Here is an 11,811-nt window from a genome sequence, read left to right as displayed (position 1 = left end):
GATCCCTAATTTTTCCCGTTAATGTGAAGAGAATAACGAATCTGGCTATAATACTTGCATATTTATATTCTTCGATTTTGTTTACTTTTTATTTCCATATAATTCTTAATTTCGAGGCTAAATTGCATTGGTAGTCTGCGTATGAGAAACTTAAAAAACACATTGTATTATTGGTCTGGAATGCCACATCGAACATTTTGAAATTCGAGAAATGGCCCAAGGCTTTAGGATAGACTTACATCCCTAACACCCCAAGATTTCTTTCTGGAACACAGAGCATTCCAAGTTGGACAAATCAGTGGCTCAAAACTCCCTTCCCAGAAAACGCTGATGTTTAAGACAAATCCAGTTGGTTGGAAAGTGCATGATAGACCGTTATTTCAGGTACACGCTAAGCCTAAGAACCGCCATTTTTGTCAAATCCAAATTTTCTTGTATTTTTCTATGTATAGGCAGCAAAATTCCACCACCCAAAATTTAAAACCTTGATTTGGAAAACCTAGCCCTCTCCTTCTTTTAGACACTTTACACACAGACAGAGAGAGAGAGGTCATGATCTCGGAACGCTTTCGTGCTCCGCCAAGGTCATGATCTTCCATCTCGCCACCGCCCAATAAGCACTTTTGAGAGGAAGCACTTTTGACACCATTTTCGCATTCTCCTTCTAGCTTCCAAACGAATTCAGATACGGATTAGGCCAGCATTTGTTTGGTTTTATGGTTGTTTTCGTGTTTGAAGAGCGCGAAAGCAACATGACAAAGCGATCTTTTACTCGTTATGTTGAGCAAGAGCTGGGCAGGCTGCCACATTTCGTGGTCTACGCTTTGCTCGAATGGACGCTGATCATTCTGCTCTTCGTTGACGGGTTCCTTGCGTTTGCTGCCAATGAATTCTCCAAGTTCTTCGAGCTGCAAATCCCCTGCTGGCTCTGCACCAGAATCGATCACATTCTCGTACATAGAGACCAAGATTTCTATTACAATGACTCCATTTGTGAGGCTCATAGGAAAGATGTTTCGTATCTTGCTTATTGCCACAACCACAAGAAACTGTCTGATATAAGAAAAATGTGCGAGGCGTGCCTTCTTTCGTTTGCTACGGAGAAAGAATCTGACTGCGATACGTACAAGTCCTTAGTTGGGATCTTGCACAAGGATCTTGAGTGCTTCGTCGAGGATGATCACCACCAAATTCAGCTGAGTGTGCCTGCGGCAAGGACGTGGGAGGAGGGGGCAGGGCAGGTTGAGAAGAGCAACAGCATTGTTTGCATTTCATGTTCGTGTTGTGGCGTGCCATTGAAGATGAGCTCCACTTCCAACTCCTACCCGAAGGGGAAAAATGGCAGCGCATTAGCACAAGCTCCCGCGCCTTCTCCACGAGCACCCTTGAGAAGTGATGATCGCAGCTTGGACTTGCCCCACATTCGGTACACTGAACTCAAACTCATGTCAGACAATGAGTCCGAGCTTCCAGAGGACGAGTATGAATCACAACCACCTAATCGTGTCTCTCAGTGTGAGTTAAACGTAAAAACTTGACATACAGTATCTGCTCAAGTCCTTGTATATTTATTTATACGCCTTCATTCTCTTTTGATTTATTCAGTCGAAAGGCCATATACAAGCATAGCCGTGCAAAAATTACTTCCCAAACTTGTTTAAGTGTCGTTTTTTTCTTTTTTTTTTTTCTGATTTTCGCAACCATGAACTGATTCGGAGGATGGAATTTGTGCAGCAGTCAAGGAAGATCCCAAAGCTGCAACAGTGCCATTGTTGACAGAAGGTGAAGATTTGGCTGATGATGCAAACAGGACTCCTCTTTTTGGTAAAGGAAATAGGTTTTTCGGAATCCCACTTACAGATTCAGCTACAAACAGTCCTAGGGTGGCAATGAGGATTTCAAGGAAATCGCCACTTGAAAAAACCGGCGAGTATGCCTTAGAATCTGTCGAGGGAAGCACTTCAAATGAGGCAGAGTGTGATTCCATTTTGCACCGGTTGAAGAGGCAGGTCCGGTTAGATAGGAAGTCGCTGATAGCATTGTACATGGAGCTAGACGAAGAAAGAAGCGCTTCGGCTGTGGCAGCGAACAATGCAATGGCTATGATCACCCGGCTACAAGCAGAGAAGGCTGCTGTTCAGATGGAAGCCTTGCAGTATCAAAGAATGATGGAGGAACAGGCGGAGTACGACCAAGAAGCACTGGAAGCGACGTATGATCTGCTTGCCAAGAGAGAGGAGGAGCTCAGACTTATAGAAGCTGAAGTAGAGGCGTATAGAGAAAAATACGGATTGCTGAAGGAATTCACCTACGAATCTGGTGATGAGGGCAGAGGGAAAAATGACTGCGGCAGTTCTCCCGGCGAGCCTAATGGCGAAAACACACAAAATGATCAATCAAAGGAGGAGAACTTAGAGGGAGCCCTTGCTGAATCTTTGAAGCCTCTGAAGGGGGAGAAAACCTACCTCCTGGGTCGGTTGAAGAAACTCGATAAGAAAACCAACTCCGCTAAGGGGTTCTATTCTTTGCAGGGCCCTGACGGTCTGAATCATACGGATGATGAGATAGGTAACATATTCGAACATACACACATGAGGTCACGCGTACACATTACATACATATTTATGTACACGCACACGCTTACACGCGCAGAAGTACAATACGAGCATGTCATCTCTTTTGTATTTCGAACAAATGACCGATTTATGCTTCGAATATGGCAGGAAATGGAAGTAAAGCTGCTCTAACAAGGCAATTGTCGTTGTTGTCTCATCTTAGTGAAAGGGTGAAGGCCCTTGAGTCAGACACAGGATTCCTAGAGCATGCAGCTAAGACACTTGAGAAACATAGTGAAGGAACAAAACTTTTGACAGAGATAACTCAAAACTTACAGAAGCTTCGGCATCTCGTCATGATGCCCCCGGAGGAAAACAGCGGGTTACCGTAAATATTTCGTCGTCCTAATAGTCCCGAACTTCCGATGGTAAAATTGCTTATAATCCTCTTACCAATTCTACTACTTCTACATGGTTTACAGGATAGCATTTTTCTCTTTGATCGGATAGCTTGAAATTTCAACTCATTTGTAATTGTTTTGCGTTTATAAGGATGCAAGGATATTGTTGGCCATGCCAGAGAAGGTAGAAAAGGTGAGGCCAAAACGTCACAGCTGAGGAGCAAACCCCGCCGCGGAGGACCAGGCGAACCTCCGCAGACGGATCGCTCGAAGTATACATGTTTCTTGTCCACCAGAGAGTTTTTCTGTTACACTAGAGTTGTTGCTTCATGTATGGATCCCAAAGCATATTTCTGTGCTCGTATTCTCTTTCTAAATAGAGTTTTTCTCTCTCCATGGAGCCACGTCGGTATCCCGACAAGTAAATCTTGAAAAAACACTTGGATAACCACCTAATTCGACAGCTTAAGAACATAATTGAAAATGGAAACAATCTTTCCGTTCACCCAAAACTGAAAGCATCTCATAAAGAATATGTTATTGCTGTTTCCGTCGTTCGTTTCAACTATTTTGGTACATGACACAAGTCTTACTTGAAATAATCCTATAACTCACATGAATTAAGCAGCAGGAACAACTTTAACCAAAAGAATGATATGTTTTCTTTCCGTCTCTTTCTCAACTAAACATCAAAACTCATCTTCTTTGTGAGACAAATCTACAAAAAGCAACACGACACGAGAAGATTGCTAATAGGCGGTAAGCTATGAGGATTACAAAAAATAATCTGGAGTTCTGCGTGTTGTATCAGGTTCGACCTGACGCGGTGCTGGGTCAAACTGAAGGAAATTCTGGTCCATATTCTCTCCTATCTCAAGAATTGCAGCCATATTTCCACAGCGATAGCAGTAATTTGGAGCACTAAACACCGTCACAACGTTCTTTTCCTAAAATAGTTAAACAACAATCAGAACATAACTTTGAAAGCATAATTTGATACGAGACTTCTGCTTCTTAGGCACTAACCTGGCACCAATTGTAACCCTCCATAACAAGCTGGTGAGCTCTAGAAATAAGACTTAGCCCATTAGTGTGGTTAAATTGGGCTGCTATATCTTGTCCAAATGTATACCCTGCACCCCGAGGAGATATTCCCCACCCACATCGATCATCCGGGTCAGACCACAACAGATCACACATTGGACCCTCGTGAGGAACCTGCTCCATTCAGACGAGGGAAGACTAGAATTACCACAAATCTTCTAAACATATACCATGAAATAAAAATGCCACACCAGTATACAAGAGATGCCTAGCCAGCAGTAGGTACATTAATATCTTGAAAAATGTCTTACATGGAAGACTTTAATACAAGCCTAGAGTAAGTGACGTGCTACTTGAATATGTTCGAGCAGAGTTTAGTAGGCAATTTCTCTCCACACTAATAGTGTTCAATGCACTTAATATTGCACGACTCACAGACAAGTGAGTTCAATATTGGAAAATCAGGACCACTCGAGTCTTATTTCATAAACAAGTTAACAGGCAAGTGGATCCCAAGAACCAAAGTGACCTAGAACATGCAGAACGAAAACAGGAATGGGGCAATTTTTCCCTTCAAGAAAAAAATATTAGAGAATATGAAGATGAAATTGGATTTTAATCAGGTGGAAACCTTAGAGTACCTCTTGTATCCGGTCCAGAGCACGAATATTGTCTAATGTATCTAATGAAGGAGAGAGTCCGCCGTGTAAGCAAAAGATCTAGGAGGAGGAAACAACGCTTGTTAAACGAGATAATGGGGATAACAAGTTAAGATAACGATGTAGGACATAAGATCTTCAAAATTCAAACCTGACTCTCAATCAAGGCTGTGAGCGGCAAATAATCAAAAAGGTCAGTGAAAAACTTCCAGACATTAGCATTTCCATATTTCCTCAAGCACTCATCATAGAAACCATACCTGAAAAGGCAACAGTGTACAGATATAAATAAGGATTTGAAGTTTAAGAATCACTATTAAAAACACTTGAAGCAAATAAAAGTTATCTACAACATATAAATGGCTTCTTTTACGTGACTAATTGAAACCTCCTTCGAATCAGTGGAAAAATTCCACGACTTTGTTTTCACTATCAATACTTGTAAGGTTGCACCTTAGGAGTTTGGAATGAAAACATTTGAGAAGAATGTCTTACACTTGAGTTATTTGCCGACTCTCATGATTTCCTCTAAGAATTGTAATTCTATCTCTGTAACGTACTTTCAGGGCCACTAGAAGTGTGACAGTCTCCACAGAGTAGTATCCTCGATCTGTATAAGAAAAAGGAAACAAGACAATTACTGAAAAAAGGTTGCACAGGCAAATTCTGGTCAAACAAAATGATTTAACAGTCTAAAATAGTGGAACAGTAAGTTACATCTCTGGCAACTACATCGTCAGAGAGCAAATGGCTTTCAATTACAGGTTATATGCAAACATGTCTAATTATCATCTTCATCAACCAGAAAAAATTGATAGCATGCTCATTGCTGACACTACTCATAAATTCCAAAAAAACAAAGATACAATGAAGAGAAAGAGCAAAAACTATGAACATATTATAGAAAATGGCGTGCTCAGTCAAATGATCTAAACCTAAGTTTTAGGTTTGCATTGTAAAAATATATGAAAGTCACTGGGTTAGACAGAGGAACTAGAAAAGACATTAAATTTAGCCTAGTCTGGTTGAAAACTACTTGTGCCTACTCTGCTCCTTCCAGTAGACCGAAAACAAGTAAAATCTAGCGACCCAAACAAGCACCCTCGAAACTCATCCTTAATAGCGTAAAGCACTCACGAATCTCATATTCTACTGAAACAGCTCGTGGACTGCCCAAATCCCTAGACTACCATAAATAACCAGCTAAAAACTCCTCTTTGTTAAAACCCACCAGCCTGCTGCACCTTACTGCATTTGCAAATTAACTAACTTCTTAACCATATCAACTAAATACTTAAAATTCACTGAAAGGAACATATCCATGTTCCCAAACAAACCACATTATCCAAAAATTCAATAAATTTCTAAATCTCAACAACACATAAACTAAATTAGTTATTTAATTACTTGATTAAACAGCAAGGTTATGTGAAAATGCTCGAACTGACCTACATAATCGCCCATGAAGAGGTAATTGGTATCGGGGGCGTGGCCGCCGATCCGAAAGAGCTCGACGAGGTCGTGGAACTGGCCATGGATGTCTCCGCAAACCGTGACGGGGCACTTCACCGGCTGCACGTTCCACTCCTCGACCAAGATCGTCCTCGCCTGCTCGCACAGCGTCTTCACCTCCGCCTCCTGCAGAGGCTTGCACTGCATCAGGTGCTCAATCTGACGGTCCAGATCGGCGTGTGGTGGCATCGTCGCGGATTTTGTTCGGTGCTCGTTGATTGGTGCACGGTCTGAGCTAAACTCGCCGGGAATGGAGGGGTATCTAGGTCATATCGTCGGAGCGCGGTGGTGGAAATTAGGGTTAGGGTTAGAGGGAGAGAGAGAGAGGGGATTTGGGGATTGGGTGCTGAAGCTCAATTTTTGTTGCTGGTGACTGCTGCGTACATTGTGTCAGAGATTGACAGTTGGGAGCTTCCCGGTGGCGGTCCCTATGGTTTCGTGTATTTACGTAGTTGTCTTCTATTTTTGGGGGTCTTTGGATTATGGCCAACACTGTAGCCATTAATTCCAGATGTACCATTTACATATTTCATTTTGTTAGCCCTCCAAAGTAGAAGAGATTTTTCAGTATGCCGGAACACGAGACAGTACAAGTGTCTATACAAGTGGTGAGATAATCCCCATGGTTATCTCTTGTCACTACTTCTCTAGGTGTCAAGGGTTTATTGGACGTATGGTGCATTTTACGAACATGTGGCAAGCATCTATTAAATGAATGTCACTAGGACTGTATTTCAGTTTTCAAGAGAGAATTTCTTCTTTACATAATATATATGATATTTGTGAAAAACATGCTGATGCGAAAAATGAATAGTATACATCAAAGGATATAATGCATTTATATAGGACTCGATTAAAACTTTGTTAGAATTTTCAATCCAGTCGAAGAAGAAAAGTGTTATGGGCCAATTTTACATATAATGGCTATGCTCATGATATATGACATTGAGATTTTTCCTTGTAACTTTGATGACGACGATAATAACGACTATGATGAGGAGGAGCAATGATGGGTATGATGATGGATATTATGATCACGATGAGGAGAATGACGAAAACGATGATGATGATGAGGAGTGGGACAACGACGATCCCAATGCCAAGGAGGAAGAGGGTTTATCACCATCCAACGGCCTGTATAACACTACTAAAATCTCTAGATTGTCTGATCCTAATTGATCAATCCTATCATGGTCGCACACCACGGCAAATTCTATGTTCCATGTCAGAAAAGTAGAAGAACGTCGGCCAACCCTTTGCGAGGTTTTTTTATTCCGATACTCGATTGGGGAACGTTCATCCAAATCCCCAAATTTGCCCATGTTTCTTTAGGTGGTACTTATGTCTCTCGTCGACACATTGCATGGGGCTGCATGCTCGCTGTTTTCTCCTTGGAGGAGAAATTGTACATTTTCGACACTTGTGAAGATGAATGGGAGAATGCAAACGCCCTACAGATCAATGTAACTATAAATACACTAGTAATGCTAGAAAGGAATAATTTTCAATCGACTCTCATCAGTCGTGTCATACATAATGTTCGGCTTGTAAAGTTCGTTTTCTTTTGCTTGATAAAAACAAAAACTTCAGTACCGAGCTAATCAAGATTTTTTCAATGTCGCATCTTCCTAACATGAAAAAAATGAAAATGTAGGAAAAAGGAAACAACAACCGACAAATATGAGATAAAAATTTGACCATAAACAATCCATCCATCTCTTCGCGACTCGCTTAATTCCTTGAGTTATAATCCAAAGCAAATCTTTGGTTACACAACAACTGAGTAAATCTCTGGATCCTCAACTCCATCGCTAGCATGGTTTAAATAATAAGTCTCGACAGCCGCCTCTCTCCTTGCATAGATCCTCCATCCATCTTTTTCAGACTCGTCTGTGAAAATTCGGAACAACCCTACACTTAGTCGCACCCCACGTGATCCACCAATACCATAATAGATAAAGCACATGAGGCCATCACCATCACCACCGACATTGATGGTGAAGATTGGCTCAAAGATTTCCTCAAACTCATAAGCATGATAGAACATGTCATCACGCTCGGTGAGCACCCGATACAAATTGGGGATACCATTTGAATCCAGTTCATAAGCAACAAGTTGTAGGCACTTATAACAGCTTGCAGACATTAACACGCCAATTAGAAAGTCCCTGTATTGTGCAAAACCATTGACATTGCCGATGTCCCGTTCCAGGTACTGTGTGTACTCCCACTTCTTTTTGCGAGTATCAAAGATACACGGTTCACGATCATCTCGGCCTAACAGGTAAACGACGAGCTTGTGGCCACAAGCAAGATGGAGGCTGATATACAAACCATCTAAACGACCACAGGCGAAGGGGGGATTTGGAAGAACATTCCACAATCGGGTGTTAGGATTGAAAACCTCAAAAAGAGCCGGCCAGTATACTTGTACGTCTCCACGATGCCTTTGAGAAAGGACATAGATTTTGTCCTCGAGGGTGAGCACAATAGGATCGATCTTGGGACCAGACAAACTAGGAATGGTACTACTCTTGCAGAGGCGGATGGACGGTAATGGTGATGGACCCTCTTCCTCTGCCTCCGCCTTTGCCTCCTCTTCCTCAGCCTTTGGAGTACCATCACCATCACCATCACCTTCGATGGGTTCACATGCATAGACATCTAGGTTAGCCCACCCAGCTGCAGTCTCATTAACGTGCATATTCTTCCAATAACCCCCAACCATATGCAGTTTTGAATCCACCAGCATACATTTCATACCGAAGGGCAAACGTCCCCTGGGACCTTCTGGACGTCCTTCGTGGTATTGATAATTACACAAAAATTCAAACTCGCGCCTCGGCCTCGGAGTCTCTTCTTTTGGCCTTGGAGCTGGCGGCCGCTGCAATAATTTACAAACATCCAGACTCCATAGTTGATCCGGCATCTGTACATACACAAGGCCATAATTCTCCTTCACCATAGGTTATCAATAGTCAGGATATATATTGGCAGGCACCAAAGCAATCCAACGTGTCCCAGTGTGCGTCAATTGTTGAATAAGTGGCCAAGTGGCCATACTTTAGAATTAACAAACAAAAAGGGGAAACATCTTTCCTTGTTTTGGGGAAGAAAATATGGATTGCTTTTTCTTTTGTCTACCACCCGTGAGTGTTGGCTCTTTCATAATGAAGGGTTTGGTTGCTTTTCCATTCGGTGGTGTGAAAACAAGAGAGAAGGGAGAGTTGCAGAGAGTTTTGCAGAGAGAAAGAGGGCAGAGAACAAGGGGTGCCGCATCCCCCATTTGAAAAGAGCTCCTCTCTTCGGTTAGTAATCATTCACCAAAGTAGTTGTTGTTGTAATAGCTTTGAGCTATATGTATAGAAAAGAAATTATTCATTATATTTCTTTCTCTATTTGTTTCTTTGGTGTGTGAGAGTTATTGGGTGTATTGGGCTTTTGGGTTGTGAGATTGCCAACACTTTATAAACTCCCATTTGGTTGATAGTGGATTATTGGGTGAGCTCCTACTGCTCCGAGGACGTACTCCAGTTACACTGACTGTGGAGGAACCTCGTTAAAATCTTGGTGTTATTTTCTATTTTGTTCTTGCATTTCATTTGATATATTTTCTGTGGGTTAGCTTGATTTGGTTCCGCGTGGTTTGGTGCTATCCTAGCACAACAATTGGTATCAGAGCACTGGTTGCTCTTGGGTACTGTCTAATTGCCAAAAATGTCAGACGGGCAAGATGAGAATCCTTTTGGAAGCAGCTCCGGATTTGCAAGAACTACGGTGCAAAATGCAAAGTTCGAAGTTGAAAAGTTTGATGGCACAAACAACTTTGGGATGTGGCAATGTGAGGTCAAAGATGTGTTGGCTCAACAAGATCTACTTGCCGCTTTGGGAGAGAAGCCGGAAGCTATGTCGAAGCCAGAATGGGAGAAATTAAATTTGTGGGCTTGCTCTTCAATTCGGTTGTGCCTTGCAAAAACTCAGAAGTATTTTGTGATGCGGGAGACATTGGCAAGTGTGTTGTGGCAAAAATTGGAAGACAAGTATATGACGAAGAGTGCAGAGAACCGGCTACACTTGAAGAAAAAGCTCTACCGCTTCCAATACAAAGAAGGTACAAAAATGATTAGACACCTTGATGCTTTTAATAAGTTGATTGCCGACTTGTTAAATTTAGATGAGGATATTAAGGATGAAGATAAGGCCTTAATATTGTTGAATTCCTTGCCGGACTCTTATGAGCATTTTGTTACCACTATTATGCATGGTAAAGAAACTGTGAAATTTGAAGATGTGTCAAATGCCTTGATGAATTATGAAATGAGGCATAGAGATAAAAATCATGATAGTACCTCTGAAGCTTTATGTGTTAGAGGTAGATCATCGGAGAGGAGATCATCTTCTAGTAGGAAAAAATCACAGTCTCGACCTAGAGGAAACTCTAAAGGTAGAAAAACTTTGGAAATGGATGAATGTGCCTTTTGTCATAATAAGGGTCATTGGAAGAAAGATTGTCCTAGGTTGAAGACCAAAGGAAAAGAAAGCTCTGAAGCTAATGTTGCTGAGGTTGAAACTGATTTTTCTGATTTCGCTTTAACCACTTCCTCATCATTTGATTGTGCTACTAAGTGGGTGTTGGATACGGGTTGTACTCATCATATGACTCCTCACAAGGATTGGTTTTCAAGCTTGAAAGAGTTTGATGGCGGTGTTGTGTTCATGGGAGATGACAATCCTTGCACAACAAAAGGGATTGGTACAGTTCGTTTGAAGTTGCATGATGACATGGTTAAAGAGTTGACAGGTGTTCGGTATGTACCGAATTTGAAGAAAAATCTTATTTCTTTGGGAACTTTGGAAGCCAAGGGCTTCAGGTTTCATTCAGATGGGCAGACATTGAAGGTGACTTATGGTGCACTTGTTGTGATGAAAGCTCCTCGATGTGGCCATTTGTATTTATTGCAAGGAAGCACTGTGACAGGTGAAGCATCTGTAGTCTCAGAAAATATGGGCACATCCGATTCTGATACTACTAGATTGTGGCATATGAGATTAGGCCATGCCGGTGAGAAAGCTCTACAAGGGCTTGTGAAACAAGGTCTTCTAAAAGGTGTCACGACTTGTAAGCTTGATTTCTGTGAGTATTGTGTCTTGGGGAAGCAAACTAGAGTGAAGTTTGGTACTGCTGTACATCAGACGAAGGACATTCTTGATTATGTGCATTCGGATGTTTGGGGTCCTACAAAGACTCCCTCTTTGAGTGGTAGACATTGGTTCGTGACCTTTGTTGATGATTATTCAAGAAGGTCTTAGGTCTACACTATGAAGCACAAGAGTGAGGTGTTGAGCATTTTCTTGGGTTGGAAGAAAATGGTTGAGAACCAGACTGGGAGAAAGATTAAGATTTTGAGATCGGATAATGGTGGTGAATACACATCCGACCCTTTCTTTAAAGTTTGCAAAGAGGAAGGGATTGTGAGACATTTTAGTGTCCGGGGAACTCCACAACAAAATGGAGTTGCAGAAAGATTGAATCGAACCTTGCTTGAGAAGGTTAGATGCATGTTGTCTCAGTCGAGTTTGAGTAAGTCGTTTTGGGCAGAGGCAGTTACTTATGCATGTCACATCATCAACCGGTTACCC

General features: G+C 41.8%; 2 protein-coding genes across 3 annotated transcripts; one reads left to right on the top strand and one right to left on the bottom strand.

Moving 5' to 3' along the window:
• The first annotated feature begins 497 nt into the window (after positions 1-497).
• On the top strand, positions 498-3,328 carry LOC125479051 (probable myosin-binding protein 5). Of its 2 annotated transcripts, none has more exons than XM_048588078.1 (4): positions 498-1,515; positions 1,738-2,568; positions 2,724-2,983; positions 3,108-3,328. In XM_048588078.1, exons 1-3 carry the CDS (start codon positions 717-719, stop codon positions 2,945-2,947), a joined length of 1,854 nt encoding a protein of 617 aa, XP_048444035.1. In that variant the 5' UTR covers positions 498-716; the 3' UTR covers positions 2,948-2,983; positions 3,108-3,328. The 2 variants fall into 2 exon arrangements, with proteins under 2 accessions (XP_048444035.1, XP_048444034.1); XM_048588077.1 differs by having other exon boundaries at positions 1,735-2,568.
• Positions 3,329-3,469: 141 nt separating this feature from the next.
• Positions 3,470-6,571, bottom strand: LOC125479052 (serine/threonine-protein phosphatase PP2A catalytic subunit-like). The gene is made up of 6 exons (XM_048588079.1): positions 6,108-6,571; positions 5,155-5,269; positions 4,811-4,919; positions 4,642-4,719; positions 3,983-4,174; positions 3,470-3,903 (listed from the first exon to the last, which is right to left on the bottom strand). The coding sequence occupies exons 1-6, from the start codon at positions 6,358-6,360 to the stop codon at positions 3,730-3,732; spliced, it is 921 nt and encodes a 306-aa protein (XP_048444036.1). The 5' UTR covers positions 6,361-6,571; the 3' UTR covers positions 3,470-3,729.
• Between the last annotated feature and the right edge of the window lie 5,240 nt (positions 6,572-11,811).

The sequence above is a fragment of a genome, unplaced genomic scaffold, assembly GCF_019419815.1.
Source record: "Pyrus x bretschneideri cultivar Hongxiangsu unplaced genomic scaffold, Pyrus_bretschneideri_v1 Contig27, whole genome shotgun sequence".
In the NCBI taxonomy this organism is placed as follows: Eukaryota; Viridiplantae; Streptophyta; class Magnoliopsida; order Rosales; family Rosaceae; genus Pyrus; species Pyrus x bretschneideri.
The sequence above is the reverse complement of the archived record's forward strand: the minus strand, read 5'-3'. Positions and strand labels throughout refer to the sequence as shown.

Excerpts from the sequence above, each read along its gene's own strand:
- LOC125479051 (XM_048588077.1), top strand. The coding sequence starts at position 717 with ATGGTTGTTTTCGTGTTTGAAGAGCGCGAAAGCAACATGACAAAGCGA. Across the intron at positions 1,516-1,734 it reads ACCTAATCGTGTCTCTCAGT|CAGTCAAGGAAGATCCCAAA; the intron begins GTGAGTTAAACG and ends GAATTTGTGCAG. Across the intron at positions 2,569-2,723 it reads TCATACGGATGATGAGATAG|GAAATGGAAGTAAAGCTGCT; the intron begins GTAACATATTCG and ends CGAATATGGCAG.
- LOC125479052 (XM_048588079.1), bottom strand. The coding sequence starts at position 6,360 with ATGCCACCACACGCCGATCTGGACCGTCAGATTGAGCACCTGATGCAG. Across the intron at positions 4,920-5,154 it reads AGTCGGCAAATAACTCAAGT|GTATGGTTTCTATGATGAGT; the intron begins GTAAGACATTCT and ends TTGCCTTTTCAG. Across the intron at positions 3,904-3,982 it reads AGGGTTACAATTGGTGCCAG|GAAAAGAACGTTGTGACGGT; the intron begins GTTAGTGCCTAA and ends TAACTATTTTAG.